Here is a 14,829-nt window from a genome sequence, read left to right as displayed (position 1 = left end):
ACCCCAATCAATGCTGTGACCAACGCGTCTAACAGGGCGGTTTTCCTGACCTGCAAAAGTTTTAAATATTCAGTGCATACTGAGGATGGAAGTGATGAAAACAATACAATCACACATAAAATCTTCGCGGGAAAACACTATTTCTGGTGCACCTCTTTCCCTTGCATTATTTCTTTTTCTCTTATTTTGCTGAGCTTCCCAAGGAGCCACAAAATTTGAATGTCGTGTGTTCACTTATCACATCCCATTTTATGTCATTAAAATTTATCCCACTGGATTATATTATGAGCCTAGTATTATCAAAACCTACTTAGCCATTTCACCTAGACTTTGATATGTAAGTTGTTGCAATATTTTCACTCTTCAGTAAGTGCTGAGAAATAGCGAATTATACGTAAATCTTTGCTTATGGGAGGTTTTCTCCTAGGTAGGAGATAGAAGGGACTTTTAAACATATAGCCCAACTCCTCCAATGTTTCCTTTCAGAAATGAGGAAACTATGGAACAAAGAACTTAAATTACTTGCTCCAAGTCAATCAGGTAGTTAGCAGCAGAAGCAGGACTAGAACATCATGTTTTCTGACCTCAACAGAAATGAGGACCTTGTTCTCAGGAGACAAAATGAGAGAATCTTGGGTTAATTCAAAAGTGAGCACAGTGAAGTACACATACCCGCCTCCCCACTCCATCCCTACACCCGCTCTCCACCAAAATAAACAATATTTAAACGGTACGATGAAACTACTACCTCAATGATCCGGCTGTCAATCCGGTTATAGGGGTGCCAAAGGCCACGGTCGTCACGCCACTGCCATATCGCACCGTCTGTGTTCTGCGCGTTTCCCTTCTTCAGCATGGCATCGACTGCAAAAATGCCTTCTTTTGGTAAACATGGCATAAGTTCACTGAAAACAAAGATGCAATTATTTTATTAAGTAGCTTCCTGGACTATTAGTGACAGATCTCTAAAGTAAAACACCCACATATAAACCACAGTTATTACTAGCTCGATCCGTACCAAATCAGAGACGTCAGTTCATACAGTTCTTGAGGACTTCGTGGGACAAGATCAATCTGCTCCTGACAACTTCCGTTAGAGGCACCACATAGGAGGAAGTGAAGGGTTTCTGCAATATCTGTAAAACCAGGAAGAGAAACCCAAAACTCATGAACGTAGTCATAGGACCTAACTTAATAGGTATTCATTCTCATGGGGGGGAACAATCAGAATTATCATCAAAGTCAACTACACATGAAAAAAAGCAAAAAGCACTATTTTCTTATAAAACAATATACTACGGAAATTAAAAGTCCAAATGAGTTATAATGACAACTTAAAAAGAAAAGTTATCCAAATTTTCACAATTTCTTTCTAAAGACTTCACTCTAAAGTCTTCAGCAGTACATTGAATCACTAATCCACCTCTGGAGACTTGGGGCTTTTTAAATTTTGTGTTCCATTTGAACACAGTGTTTTGTGCAAAGGCACATTCAATGCACATTTAAAAATTTTTTTTTAATTTATATATTTTTGAGAGACAGAGTGAGAAAGAGCATGAGCTGGGGAGGGGCAGAGAGGGAGACACAGGTTCCAGGTTCTGAGCTGTCAGCACAGAGCCCGACGTGGGGGTCGAACCCACAAACTGTGAGATCGTGACCTGAGCTGAAGTCAGACGCTCAACCGACTGAGCCACCCAGGTGCCCTTCAATGCACATTTTAATCCCCAATTCAAGCATATTCGCATATTTGTCTTATACTGAAAATGTGTGATCAACAGGGTAAAACCTACAAACTACAAGCATCTGCAGGTTACTATACTGTGATCAGGAAATAATTACAAGACAAGCATGCCAGCTTAATACAAAGATCGTTTACATATGCTCTACCATAAGTTTCCATTCCCAAAAGGCATCAGTTTACAGAGGACTCTGCATGAAAACCAGTCTGATGTATGGACACTGTGACATGAGGAAGCCCCCATTATCCACACAGGTTTAGTCATTCAAATAACTAAAAGTAAAGGCAAAGCTGTGGCTGCGTTTCTGCAAATACTACACATATGCAAAATTTCACTGAAATGTTTTCACCATAAATTCATAAAATGTTATCAAAGGAAGTATTCACTATTGATTTGGGCAGAAGCGTGGATAAATTGCTCCCCCACAGAAATTTTACTGACAGAGATTAAAAATATTCTAAATTTCCTGAGGTGCCAGGATGACTCAGTCGGCTAAGCTTCCAACTCTTGACTGCAGCTCAGGTCATGATCTCACAATTTGTGAAGTCAAGCCCTGCATCGGGGGCTGTCAGCACAGAGCCTAGTTAGAACTCTCTCTATCCCTCCCTCCCTCTCCCTCTCTCTCTCTCTCTCTCTCTCTCTCTCTCTCTCTGCCCCTCCTCTGCTTAAGCTCTCGCTTTCTCTCAAGAATAAATATAAATTTAAAAAACTATTTTAAATTTCTTGAAAAAATAGTTTTGCTAAATTTCCTAAGAAATGTGAATACATGGCAATGTTACATTATAAAAATTCTTTAATTTTTTGAGAGATTAGATGGTGACAGGGGCGCCTGGGTGGCTCAGTCGGTTGAGTGTCTGGCTTCAGCTCAGGTCATGATCTCACGATTCGTGGGTTCAAGCCCTGTGTCGCCCTCTATGCTGACAGCTCAGAGTCTGGAGCCTGCTTCTGATTCTGTGTCTCCCTCTCTCTGACCCTTCCCTGCTCATGCTCTCTCTCAAAAATAAATAAAACATTAAAAAAAATTTTTTTTAGAGGGTGACAACATTTTTCCTTTGCGTTACTGCTGACGAAGAAAATACAAGTCTAGTGACGTCCATGTGATAAATGTGTGGCAAACTTCATGGAGTATGCAAAAGGTGAAAATATTCATCATAAGAAAAACAATCTAAAATGGTAAAGCAAACAGAAGTCAGTGAGCAACTTCCCAAACTGGTTTTAGTAAAATGCTGTGTGCCACATCGTAACAAGAAATAATCTGCACTCAAACTTTAGGAAATATGGGCCTCGGCCAGACTCAAAGGAATCCTACGGATTTTAATGAGCAAAATACGCTGTTACAACTCAGGAAAAAGCTATCCTTTCCTCAACTTCTCACTTTGGTTATGAAATGAGCTGTGCAGTTTCCTCTGGAATATCAAGTTTGGGAGTGATTCAAGGCATTAAGAGGAATTTTCTGCAAAATTCTGGGCCAATGTGCTTATTCACAAGAAACGTGACTAAAAATAAAACTGAATCCAAACCAAAGTAATATTATGTGAGGCATCTGAGGCAGTGACAACTGTGGTGATGGATGGCCTTAGAGATTAAAGTATGAAATTACCCACAATAATACGCAGCCCATACAAACATGACCACTACTCTACTAGCAATAACCCTAACATACAGATGTTTCCTGGGCCCACTGTCTTCTGACATTAACGTGGGGAATCAAAGGTTTCTGGGAGACGCAATAGCAATATAGCAGTGCAATAAAACTGTATTTATGAAGAAGGCTGAGGAGGGTTTAGTAAATACCAAAGCAGCAAAGATGAGAGAGATTCAACTACGTAAGAAAGTTCCAAATTTTTGAGGGAGTAAAGCATTGTGGAATCAGATAAGGAAAACCTCGAATGGGACAGAAAGGACTACCTAAAAGCAGAAGACAAGCAGTTACCAGTAACATAAAACTCAGAATTCTCCTAATGAATCATCACTACATCATTGATACGGTAGAGAAGGCAATGATCTTGCATCTTAGCCCTCAAATCACCTAGGATAAAATTTTAATATACTGTATACCCAAATAATTGTATATATGAAGAAGCACTACTATGTTGTTCCAACACAAATTAATTATATGGTAAAACCTTGCTTTGAGAACATAATCTGTTCCAGAAGCATGCTTGTAATCCAAAGCACTTGAATCTCAAAGCAATTTTCAAGAACAACAGTTCTTGGCTTGGCTGTGATCATGTGACGTTCAGCAACGTGAACTACTCCTACTGCAAGACCTTGCTCGTTTATCAAGTTAAAACGTTAGAAATGCTTGCTCGTCTCATGGAGCACTCGCAGAACAAGTTACTTGCAACCCAAGGATTTACTCCATTACATTAACAGTTTTCTTCCTTTACTATTCAGCGTCTGTGTTATTAGCAAGCTCTTCTACTTGTTTATGCGGACTTTACTTAATAAACATCAAAAAAAAAAACCCACCTCTCTTGCCTACAGTAGGATAATAAAGCAGCACTTACTTTGCTTCATAAGTTGAACAGCTAAGGTTGGACAGTTGGAGCACATCAGAGAAAACATGCGAACCACCATTATAAACATTCCAGAACTTAAAATTGGTGGGGTCACTACCAGTAGCTGTTGAACATTTGTAAGCAGATCTTTGGAGGCAACCTGCTGGAGTAAATTCTTCACAAACAGAAGAAAAAAGATATTATTATATCATGATTCAGCAATTTAATATTTTCACGAGAGTACCGCAAAATGCTTACCTCCTCATGTTGGAAGTTGTCCACTAGACGTGCAAAACAAAGGCAAGTGCTTTCAACCGACTTTTTGTCCTATTTTAATAAAAGAAAAAAGTTTGTTAATATAAAACTATCTTACATCTATTACCTAATTTTCTTCCTATACCCAAATTCTTCAAGGCTGGCCCAATCAGATGGGCTTTAAAAACCCAATGAGCCTGGGGAGCCTGGGTGGCTCACACAGTTAAGCATCTGACTTCAGCTCAGGTCATGATCTGGCTGTTTGTGAGTTCGATCGCCCCGTCAGGCTCTGTGCTGAGAGCTCAGAGCCTGGAGCTCGCTACGGATTCTGTGTCTCCCTCTCTCTCTGCCCCTCCCCTACTCATGCTCTGTTTCTGTCTGAATAATAAATAAACACATAAAAAATTTAAGGGGAAAGAAAAAGAAATCCCAATGAGCCTAACAAGCAAGGTACATTAGTAACACCATGATTTCAAACCAAAGAGAATCATACTGAGAGAACTTCTCTGTTAAGACCCCAAAAGATCAGAGAAACTATACAGAAAGGAAGGAACAATTTTTGTGGTTCTGTTCACTTAATACCTAAACACAAATTATAATAAACATACCTCTCTAAAACAGCATTCCCCATAGAAAGGTTTAAAACATACATACACTAAAAAGTTGGAAACAGTTCAGTATACAAGTGTGAACCAGAGGGTTACTGATGGTATAAGAAACCAGGTGTAGATCTGCTATATTCACTATGAAAACAATCTAGAAATACTAGTGCAATGGCCTTATTCAGAAAACATATGAAATGTCCTTATAAGACTGAACAATTTAACAGCTAAACAATTGTTTTGATTGGCTTTCCCCCCCCCATCCATAAATGGGCTTCAGCTCTCAGAACCAGACTTGCTGGTATAAAAGTGGGAGTGTTCTGGTGTTATAGAAGCCCTACACCCTATCAGTACTCAAGTCCAGAAAGAGCACTTCTCATACTTTATTTCCAAAATAAGGTACTGAAATCACAGCCAACCATAGAACATACTTCTAACCCTGATAAGCACAGGTTATTGCAGCCTACTAAGTTTTAAAATTAAACAATGAATGGCTCAACTTGTGTCTTGATCATTTTAGAAGCAAAACCTTGCAGAGTGACTCAATAATCATTATTTTATCTGTCTTATGTAAAGCCCTTATTTAGCATATTCTCTGTACCCAATTTTCCCAAGAAGATTTTAAACATACTTTGTAAAGGTGACTTAGACATCACATTTCTAAAAACCATTTTAGCAAAACACCACTTTAAAACACTGATTTGTATTTGAAAATATTCGATTTCTCCCCAAGGAAGCTTAGTCCATTGTCCTCCATCCACTCCAGGTTCTCCTGCTTCCCATCCTCCATCACCTGGTGCACCACTTCCATCTCCTAAAGCACAGCTCCGGTTCTGATCCAACTCAAGACAGCCACTGTCTCCATTTTCTTCACTTCATTTCTATTTGGGACACAGTCTCTTCTCACCTCTGATCTGAGCCCATAACCTCCCAGTCTTTCCTCCTTCACCCAATGACTTACAGGCGATAGGATCGCCCCAAAAGGAAACTCTAACTGTATCACAATATAAACACTCAAAGTTTTCTGAAATAACAAATCCATCCCTTAAAGTCAAAATACTTGAAGATATCAAACATGAAATGCTGCTCATTTGGGTAAGTCCACCAAATTGTACAAAATAACCTGGTATGGAACAGGACTGGAAAGCACAGGGGACAAAAACATAGATTAGAGTATTTCCAAGTAAGATATCCAGTTGGAAGATTTAAAATCCTAGATGAAACTGGCATTTTAAAAAATAGAATAAAGATATTTTATGACACATAAAAGAGATTCATGTTTTACCTGATGGGTTAGCCTTTGGGTAAGCAACGGGAGGGAATCTGCCACAAAATGAAATTCATCTGGCGTGATACTCTGGCAGCAATTGGCTGCAATTGCTAGTGCATTTCTTTGGGCATTTATGCTGAAGAACTCTAGATACAGCAAGCAGTCTGCCAAACCCCCCTGAAACACACAAAACCGTGAAAGTGAAGAAATGCCCTCTAACAGCAATTAAACAAACAAAACTACTAAGAAGTCTAACACATCACTTTGGAAATGTTCATGTGTACCTTACAGAGACTGCAATCTAGGAGCTAGGACAAATGTGGATCTAAGATCCCACTCCAAATGAAACAGAGCTCGGGTGGCAACACCTACCGCCTGTAGAATGGCTTTACTGTGTCTGCGTGACAACATCTCCAAGGCGGTCAAGGCCTGCTCCGCCACATCAATACACTGAATGACCTGCAGCTGGGAGCATAAAAACAGGTAACGTAAGACCGTCACTCAAGTTCTTTTCTAGTCACTTATCTTCTGTGTGAATAAACAGTATTTTCTCTAATTTCCATCAATCTGTATACCACCTCTGACTGAAACCCACCATAGGAAACCAGTGATTTATTTATGAGCTTAAGCTATAACATACAGTCACTACCATTTCCTTCCAACAACTCTGCTCTGTTTTAAGCCACAGAAAAATAGGTTTTCTATAGAGAGTAAGCTAAATCCAATTAAATGACTTTAAATCTTCAGATTTACATTAAACGTGTGGTTTTATGTAACAAATTTTAAAATTTAGCTTTTCCGCTTTATATCATATTTCAAGGTTATCGAATAATGCAAATTTTATTATGCATTAGAAAGAAAGAGGCCCTTAAAACAGACCAAAAACATAACCTACCACAGACCATATGAAAAAATTTCCTTTCTCCACTGACTCACTCTATGACCTTGAGCAAGGCACTTTGTCTGTCTCAGCCTTCTCAGCTGTAAAATGAGGGTATAAATAGCTATCAACCTCACTGGGATATTTTCTAGAATTAATGAGGTTTTAATCAAGTGTTTTTAAGTTCTTCTCTGAAAGATTTTATATTAATGTCCTAAACTGTTTCCATTAAAAATTATAAATCTGAAATGATTCTATAAATACTTTATTATCATCAACTTTAAACTACCAGCATGCTAAACATAAAATATTTTTCTGGAATCTTGGCTAAAAAATATACTTGACTAGAAAAGAGACACTAAAAAAATTTCCTTTAGGGTGGCCTCACAATTTGATGTACTACTTAAGAACATAGAAGTCACCAGTCCCCTCCAACCACTGCCCGATGAGCTGAGCTAACGCAGGACTACCTTTTCTAAGAAGACGGGAATCGCATCTACCACAACAGCAGATGACCGAGGAAGTGCTTCCATCATGTATGTTAAGGCTCGACAAGCATGGTTCATCTAGAAAACAAGAAGGCATTTTTACTCGGTAAGAACCAGAAATTTAAATTTGGGGTATTCAAAAAATACCACATACTTACAATATCGAAATTATGCTCCATCTGCAGTAATGTTATCTGTTAAAAAAGATTATAACAAAGTGTTAGAAGTTATCTATATTTTTATAAAAAAGCCTAGAAGAACTGTTTCTTCCTCTATGTCAACAAAAATGGAAAGTATTATTCAAGACTTTTATCATACAAAAATAACATCAAGTTAAAATCTAGCATATACACAAGAAATGATTTATATTAAGGATGACATGACTCATAGACTATAGCTCAGTTCAGAACTCTGCTAGATAATAATCGTCACCTCTCATGATCCAGGTCAAAAAAAAGCCTTCTTGTCCCCCATACCAACGGCTCTGTGACCTCTAGCCCCACTTCAGAATCCAAGGCATCAATAAGTATGTAAAACATAAACAAACAGACCAGCAATGCACTGGCATTTGTTAACAACTGTCAGTGCAGATTCAAGACCATTGCTTCATCTCTTATAAATAAGCTTCTCTACAAGTTGAACTAAACACCATTTAACTCAGCTGTAATATACACAGTAGTATAAAATTTAGACACAAAATTGATCACATCAGAAATGAATTATGCACTAATTAAAACCCAAATTAATATAATTATTCTACAAATACAGAGAGTCTAAATATTTTATTTATTTTACTTTCTCTTGTGGAAAAGTTCTTGAGCAATTTTCAGCCATGTTTTTGAAAGGTGGGAATGCAAAACTTCTAGGGGTATACATATAAATTCTCCATCCTCCTGAAGGAGCCAAAGCTACCACAGAAATTTCCTATTTGGGGAAGCAATCTTTCACTGTCTTCTAGTTCTAAACGGGAAAATTTTTAATGTGTAGAATTTAATCTATAAAATACTTTTTGATTAAATATATTTCATATTGGACATCAGATATTCTAATACAATATTCGTTTCATAGGAGTGCCTCCTCAGCTCTGAGTTATGTGGGGTAAGGTATATATACATACTAAAGGACCAGACAACTTATTTTGTACACACACACACACACACACACACACACACACCATTTCAGGGTTAAATGGCACTCAAATCATCTATAACCAGTCATTTAAAACACCTACTGTAAACCGAAAGGAGTTGTTAATGTTAACACGAAAAGAAACTAGTTCTCCAATTCTTAACATAAAATGAACCTTGCAGACCATGTTTGGGAAAAATTTCTATAGACTCATTATCACAAAAAATGACTAGTCACACAAGTGAATGGTGACGGATGGATATATAATCACAACAGTCAATTATGATAAAAGATAAATCTGGCCAATTTATTAACAACAGTCAGTATTAATAGCAAGAGCTGACTTGTGCAGGCCTTTTGAGCACTTAAATCTAATCAACAGCCAGGAAGTTAAGTAAATTAGATATTGTGTCAACATTTGTGCCTGGATTTAATAGCTTCTTTATTCAACTGAAAAAAAAAAACCCCAGAATTTTATGTAACATAAGATAAACCTAGTTCTTTGTGGTTATTTTTTTAATGACTGGGGAAATGAGTGGGGTGAGCGTGAATATTAACAGAGGCAAAATGTAAAGACAGAAAAATTAATACTGCTTTCATTACACATTCTGAAATCAACATTCTGGCCTTCAATAGAGTGGCACTAGTAATACTTAAGTACTACTTTTCATTACCCAGAGGTCTAAGTGGCAGAAGGTAAAGAAAGTAGCCCATCCTGCCAGAGCTGAGCCATCCAACAAGAACAGACAAAATAAAGACTATGTTGCCTTGTGTTTCAATGAGCTCATTCAACTGTCCCCACAATTTGATAATGTGCTCAAATGGGAATGATCCCATATCTCAACCAAATTTCTGTCAACTTTATTAGATATGTAAACAAGACTTAACATGATATTTACTTTTAACTTCCAAGGTAAAATATGCTGAGTGTGTTCATGATGTTGATGTTAGTCATTTCATTTCATTGATGCTAGTACTTCATTTCGACTCAAATTTTAATTTCCAATTAGAGTCAATTGATTTCATCTTGAACTCTGAAAACTACCAAGGCACTATTTGAGACTCAGAGGTCCATATTTAGTAGCAGCAATTTCCCTTCCTATTGTTTTCCCATTAAAAAGCTTAAGCAATTAAGATGCTAGTAAATTCTAAGCAACAACTCACAACCGTGTTGAAAAGTCACTATAAATTTTTTTTGTTTGGTTTCTTTTATTTTAGCTTAACAGAACATCTAACCTGAAGGATTCATGTGGTATTCTAGTTTGAATGCTCTGCTGTTGCCCACAATTATCAAACATGAAACCTTTTAGGCCCACAAAGACAGCCCACAAGCAGGCTGCTTAGTACTGTCTATGTATCACCAGGTTAAAAGAGAAAGCGTGTCAATTTTGGCAAAGTCTAGGTCCTGATGGGGCAAACAACTTAAAATTTAAGACAGTCCTTTACGTATCAAAGACAAGTAACTACTTATGAAGAAGCAGTTTAGCAAGTATACTAATTCATTATTACAATCACTCACGAGATCTGTAAGCATGAAGCCACATTCCACTCTCTCTTAGTTCTGCCGTTATTTAAAATTCACAGTGACCCTAATCGTGCTTTTAGGAGCATCCAGAGAACAACTAAGGTAGAATGAGGGGAAAGGCTCTTACCAAAGCAGGAACAACACTCTTGACGGGAAACCCTCCCAACGTCTCTTCATTTCCCATGACCAATAACTGACACATTTCGATAACCGCCTGGAGTTGCTGGCTTTCATCACTCGCTTGTAGTCCTTGCAGAAGCTGCTGGGCCTTAGAGCCTTCACAGGAAAGAAAGTCATCATTTTCAAATATGTAAGGAAATGATTACTAGGTGTAACGTGGGACCTACATGAAAGGCTGGATCTATTCCAGGGTTAAGACAGGATGCTGATAACTCAAGACAGAATTAAATTAGTTGGATTTAGTCTACCTTAAAGTGATCTCACAGTATTTATAGATTTTTGTCTTTTAATTTTCCTTTTAAAATCAGACAAGTTGGCTGGTTCTTACTAGCGGAAATAAAAAAATAATATTCATAAGATAAATACGAATTGTTAACTTTAACATATGTTTTTAAAAACCTGTTAAACTTTTAAAAAATGACAGGGCCTCATTCCTTCTTTCTTTTGAAAAACAAGGGAGAGAGCATGCAAGGAGGGAAGGGAAAAGGAGACAGATCCCAAGTGGGATCGGTGTGGTCAGTGCAGCAAGGCCCGATGTGGACCCTGATCCACAAACCCAAGATCATGATCTGAGCTGAAATCAAGAGACAGACCCACCTAACCGACAGAGCCACCCAGGCGCATCTGTGATGCCCTGTCTTAAAAGGAAATGCCACCTACCTCTAAAAACACCTGCTCAGAATAAATGGAATCCAGGTAACAGAGGGCAAGAAGTAAAGACAAAACAGGGGCGCTTGGGTGGCTCAGTTGATTAAGTGTCCGACTTCAGCTCAGGTCATGATCTCATGGTCTGTGAGTCTGAGCCCCACATTGGGCTCTGTGTGACAGCTCAGAGCCTGGAACTGCTTTGGATTCTGTCTCCCTCTCTCTCTGCCCCTCCCCTGCTTACGCGCTTTCTCTCTCTCAAAAATAACCACTAAAAAAAGAAAGACAAACAGAGCAATGCATCTAATGAAAGAGAATGGAGAGAATAAAGTAGTTCTAAAAACAGCAAAAGACTGGCTTTTTCACCTCTTCTCATTCCCAGTGCTGAGGCTGCCATCAGAGTGCAAGAGAGTACTTCCACTTTCAAGGCTCAAACTAACTGCCCAAACAAATGAAAAACACGAAGATTCAAGCACCACAGAGAAAGACTTGTCAGTGAGCTGAGGAACACATACTCAGAAATAAAGTGAGTTTCAAATTTTAACGAACATCTTCTTACTTGGGAGCATGGTCTGATTGATGCTTACCCAACTTAACTGATGCGATTTTCAGGCCCCTTCTCTTCCTCTACCTTTTCAGGTTTTTGTCTGTGCTTGGGATTTCCCCACTCCCATATTATTAACAAATGAAACAGCTTAGAAAGGGCACACATTTGGAAACTGTCCAATGAATGTGGAATTCATATGAAAACCAAAGTTTTTTTAATTTTAAGTAAGTGACAGTGATCTTCCTGGATGGCACAGTCTTCCAAAGGGACACATGGCATCCTTGATAAATTTATTTTCTCTATTATGTAAGACTGTGGCTAATGAACTGGACAACTATTCAAAAATAGATTGCAAGTAAGTCAGATTCACATAGCTGCCATGTTTAAAAATTTCCAACTAAATAACATCAGTTCCGGTTAGAGCAGGCTAATCATTTTTCAGTTGAAATGTGAAAGGTAAAACAAATGAATGGAAAGTAAACTAATGAAAACAAAAGAATCCTCAATGGCTTCCAGATTTGCTTTTCAAGGACAAAGTAGTTCATAAAAGTATACTCTAATAGCACAACCACCCAAAGTAGGAAGAATGGACACATGCCACTGGAAGTCTTACCAACATGGAGGGTGGCAATTCTAGGACACAGATCACATTAGCATGATCAAAATCATGATCAATGACCACTGAACCTTTAGGATGTCCCTAAAAAGACCTTAAACCAAACCAAAAAGCCAAAACCATCATCAACTTTGGTTTTAGAACCACTTTGCACTCTTAAGAATTGCCGACGAGCCCCAAAGCACTCTTGTTTACATGGTTTATACCTGCTGATATTTATAAATGTGTTTGGAATTAAGAGAGAAAATTTTTAAATATTTTTTAATTCAGTACATGTTAATATAAGCAAAATTTATGTGAAAACCACCCTACTTTCTAAAACAAAAAAATTCAGAGATGACTAAGTTTTCTGTTGTCAAACTTCATTAAAGAAAAAAACCCAACAACAACAACAAAGCCAGCCGTCTGACCACCTCTGCATCTAATCTCAATCTGTGGCAAAATTGTTTGAGATGAAGCATGTGGAGAACATGGGCCCCACTTTTCACAAAGACTGTTAAAAAGACATGTACTTACTGGTAAAGACTGGTACTAACTGGTAAAAACAGCTAGTAACTCCACTTAGTAAGGGCATCCTAATCTAAAAAACGGAATTATTTTACTAGGAGCATATGGCATCGAAAACCACAGTGCCTGCTAGTGTGGTTTGGAGCCTCGGCTTCGATTCTTTCAGTGAAGCACTGCCAGTTTTACCTACCACAGCTTTTGCACCATCAACATCAACAAGATTCAAACATTAGCAAAGCACAAAAGCAAAACCTTACAATTATTACTAGAGTTCTGACCTATGGATTCAACGTTAGGGTTTCCGAACACCCAGCAATCCACAAACCACACTTGGAGAACCACTATCACAGATCAAGGGCTGGTAGGTAAACATTTTCTACAAAGATACCAAATATTTTGGGCTTTGCAACAGCCATAGGGTCTCTGTTGCAACTATTCAACCCGAGCACAAAAGCAGAAACAGACAATACATAAATGGGTAAGCATGACTGTCTGCATTCCAATAAAACTTTATGAATACTAGAATTTGATTTTCATTTAATTTTCACATGTCAGAAAATATTATTTAAAAGCTTTTCAGCCATTTAAAAATATAAACATCATTTTTATTAGTTCACAGACTCTATAAAACCAAGCAAGAGGCTGAATTTGGCCCTTGGGCAGTAGTTTGCCAACTGCTGATATGGATGGAGAGAACCCATAGCACTTCTGGGAGACACAGGAAGCTGATGTTTCCAAGTGAATTGGTCCCACCGGACATGTGTTCAGTTCAGGAGCTGTGAAGAGGGCTAGGAATGAATCAGAAGTTTTGGTACGACAGAACAAAAACCTTGTGCATCCTCACAGTGCTCCAGAAGACAAAAGTCCCTAACGGGGTGGAGGCATGCCTCAAACACATACAGCCAGTGGGTCCCACCCCCAAGATAATCTACAATAGTTTCAAATTGCAGAATGAATAAAGTCTAAGTAGACAGAGACCTGCAAGGTTCTCAATCAACACTGTGGGAGGGTCACAACAAACAAACAGGGATGTGCCAGAGGTGTAGTGAATCACACAAAAATTGCAGTTCTGGTCAAAACAAGTTAAAACCCTGATGGGAACAAACTCACCAGCATCTGACCCTTAATGGTTAAATACAGAATGGGGGAGACCTGTATGGGAGAAAACCTCATTTGGGGTTTCTTCAGTTCTTTTATACAAACTATCTAGCACATAAATTACTACTAGACACATGAAGAGGCAGGAAAATGTGATGAATAATCAAGAAAGAAAAAAACGAAAACAGATCAACACCACTGAAATTTGATAGTTTTTTTTTTAATGTTTTAAATTTGAGAGAGAAAGAGAATGAATGAATGAATGAGAGGGGGAGGGCAGAGAGAGGGAAACACAGAAACTGAAGCAGGCTCCGGGCTCGGAGCTGTCGGCACAGAGCCCAACAGGAGGCTTGAATTCACAAACCTGAGATCATGACCTGAGCTGAAGTCAACACTTAACGGAGTCACCCAGGTGCCCCTAATTTGAAAATATTTTATAACAATGATTAATATATAAACTGCAAATATAACCAAAGATGGACAACCTGAATAAAAATGTAAAGCATTTCAACAGAAAATCTACAAAACAAGAATCTACAAAACAAAATCAAGTTATCTGTCCAGAAATGGAAAATATCTGCAGTTACAAATTCACTGGTGGGTCAAAGATTAAAGACTATAGCAGAAAAAAGAATTAGTGAAATCTGAAGACTGGTCAATAGAAAGTTTTCAAACTAGACAATAAGGAAAAAATAAAATAAAATAAAGCCAGAGAAACATGCTGGATGAAGCCCAAAGTTTGAACATGTACGATCTTGACATTCCCAGAAGGAAAGAAAGAGGAATGTATGAAGAGATGAGATGTGAGAGGCAGTATTTCATGAGATAATGGCCACGTATTTTCCAAA

General features: G+C 38.1%; 1 protein-coding gene across 17 annotated transcripts in view; it reads right to left on the bottom strand.

Moving 5' to 3' along the window:
• TRIP12 (thyroid hormone receptor interactor 12) overlaps window positions 1–14,829 on the bottom strand; it is a 133,986-nt gene that overhangs the window by 37,030 nt on the left and 82,127 nt on the right. For 8 of the 17 annotated variants that reach the window (XM_029933641.1, XM_029933643.1, XM_029933649.1 and 5 more), the window contains 9 exons: window positions 10,516–10,664; window positions 7,894–7,929; window positions 7,718–7,813; window positions 6,740–6,832; window positions 6,383–6,544; window positions 4,499–4,567; window positions 4,250–4,415; window positions 1,019–1,136; window positions 749–905 (listed from right to left, as the gene is read on the bottom strand). In XM_029933641.1, coding sequence (XP_029789501.1) covers window positions 749–905; window positions 1,019–1,136; window positions 4,250–4,415; window positions 4,499–4,567; window positions 6,383–6,544; window positions 6,740–6,832; window positions 7,718–7,813; window positions 7,894–7,929; window positions 10,516–10,664 — 1,046 coding nt within the window. Of the gene's footprint in view, window positions 1–2; window positions 51–745; window positions 906–1,018; window positions 1,137–4,249; window positions 4,416–4,498; window positions 4,568–6,382; window positions 6,545–6,739; window positions 6,833–7,717; window positions 7,814–7,893; window positions 7,930–10,515; window positions 10,665–14,829 lie in introns of all 17 variants that reach the window. The other 9 variants (XM_029933638.1, XM_029933639.1, XM_029933637.1 and 6 more) reach the window with 2 other exon arrangements.

Source organism: Suricata suricatta, chromosome 3 (genome assembly GCF_006229205.1).
Source record: "Suricata suricatta isolate VVHF042 chromosome 3, meerkat_22Aug2017_6uvM2_HiC, whole genome shotgun sequence".
Taxonomy (NCBI): Eukaryota; Metazoa; Chordata; class Mammalia; order Carnivora; family Herpestidae; genus Suricata; species Suricata suricatta.
The sequence above is the reverse complement of the archived record's forward strand: the minus strand, read 5'-3'. Positions and strand labels throughout refer to the sequence as shown.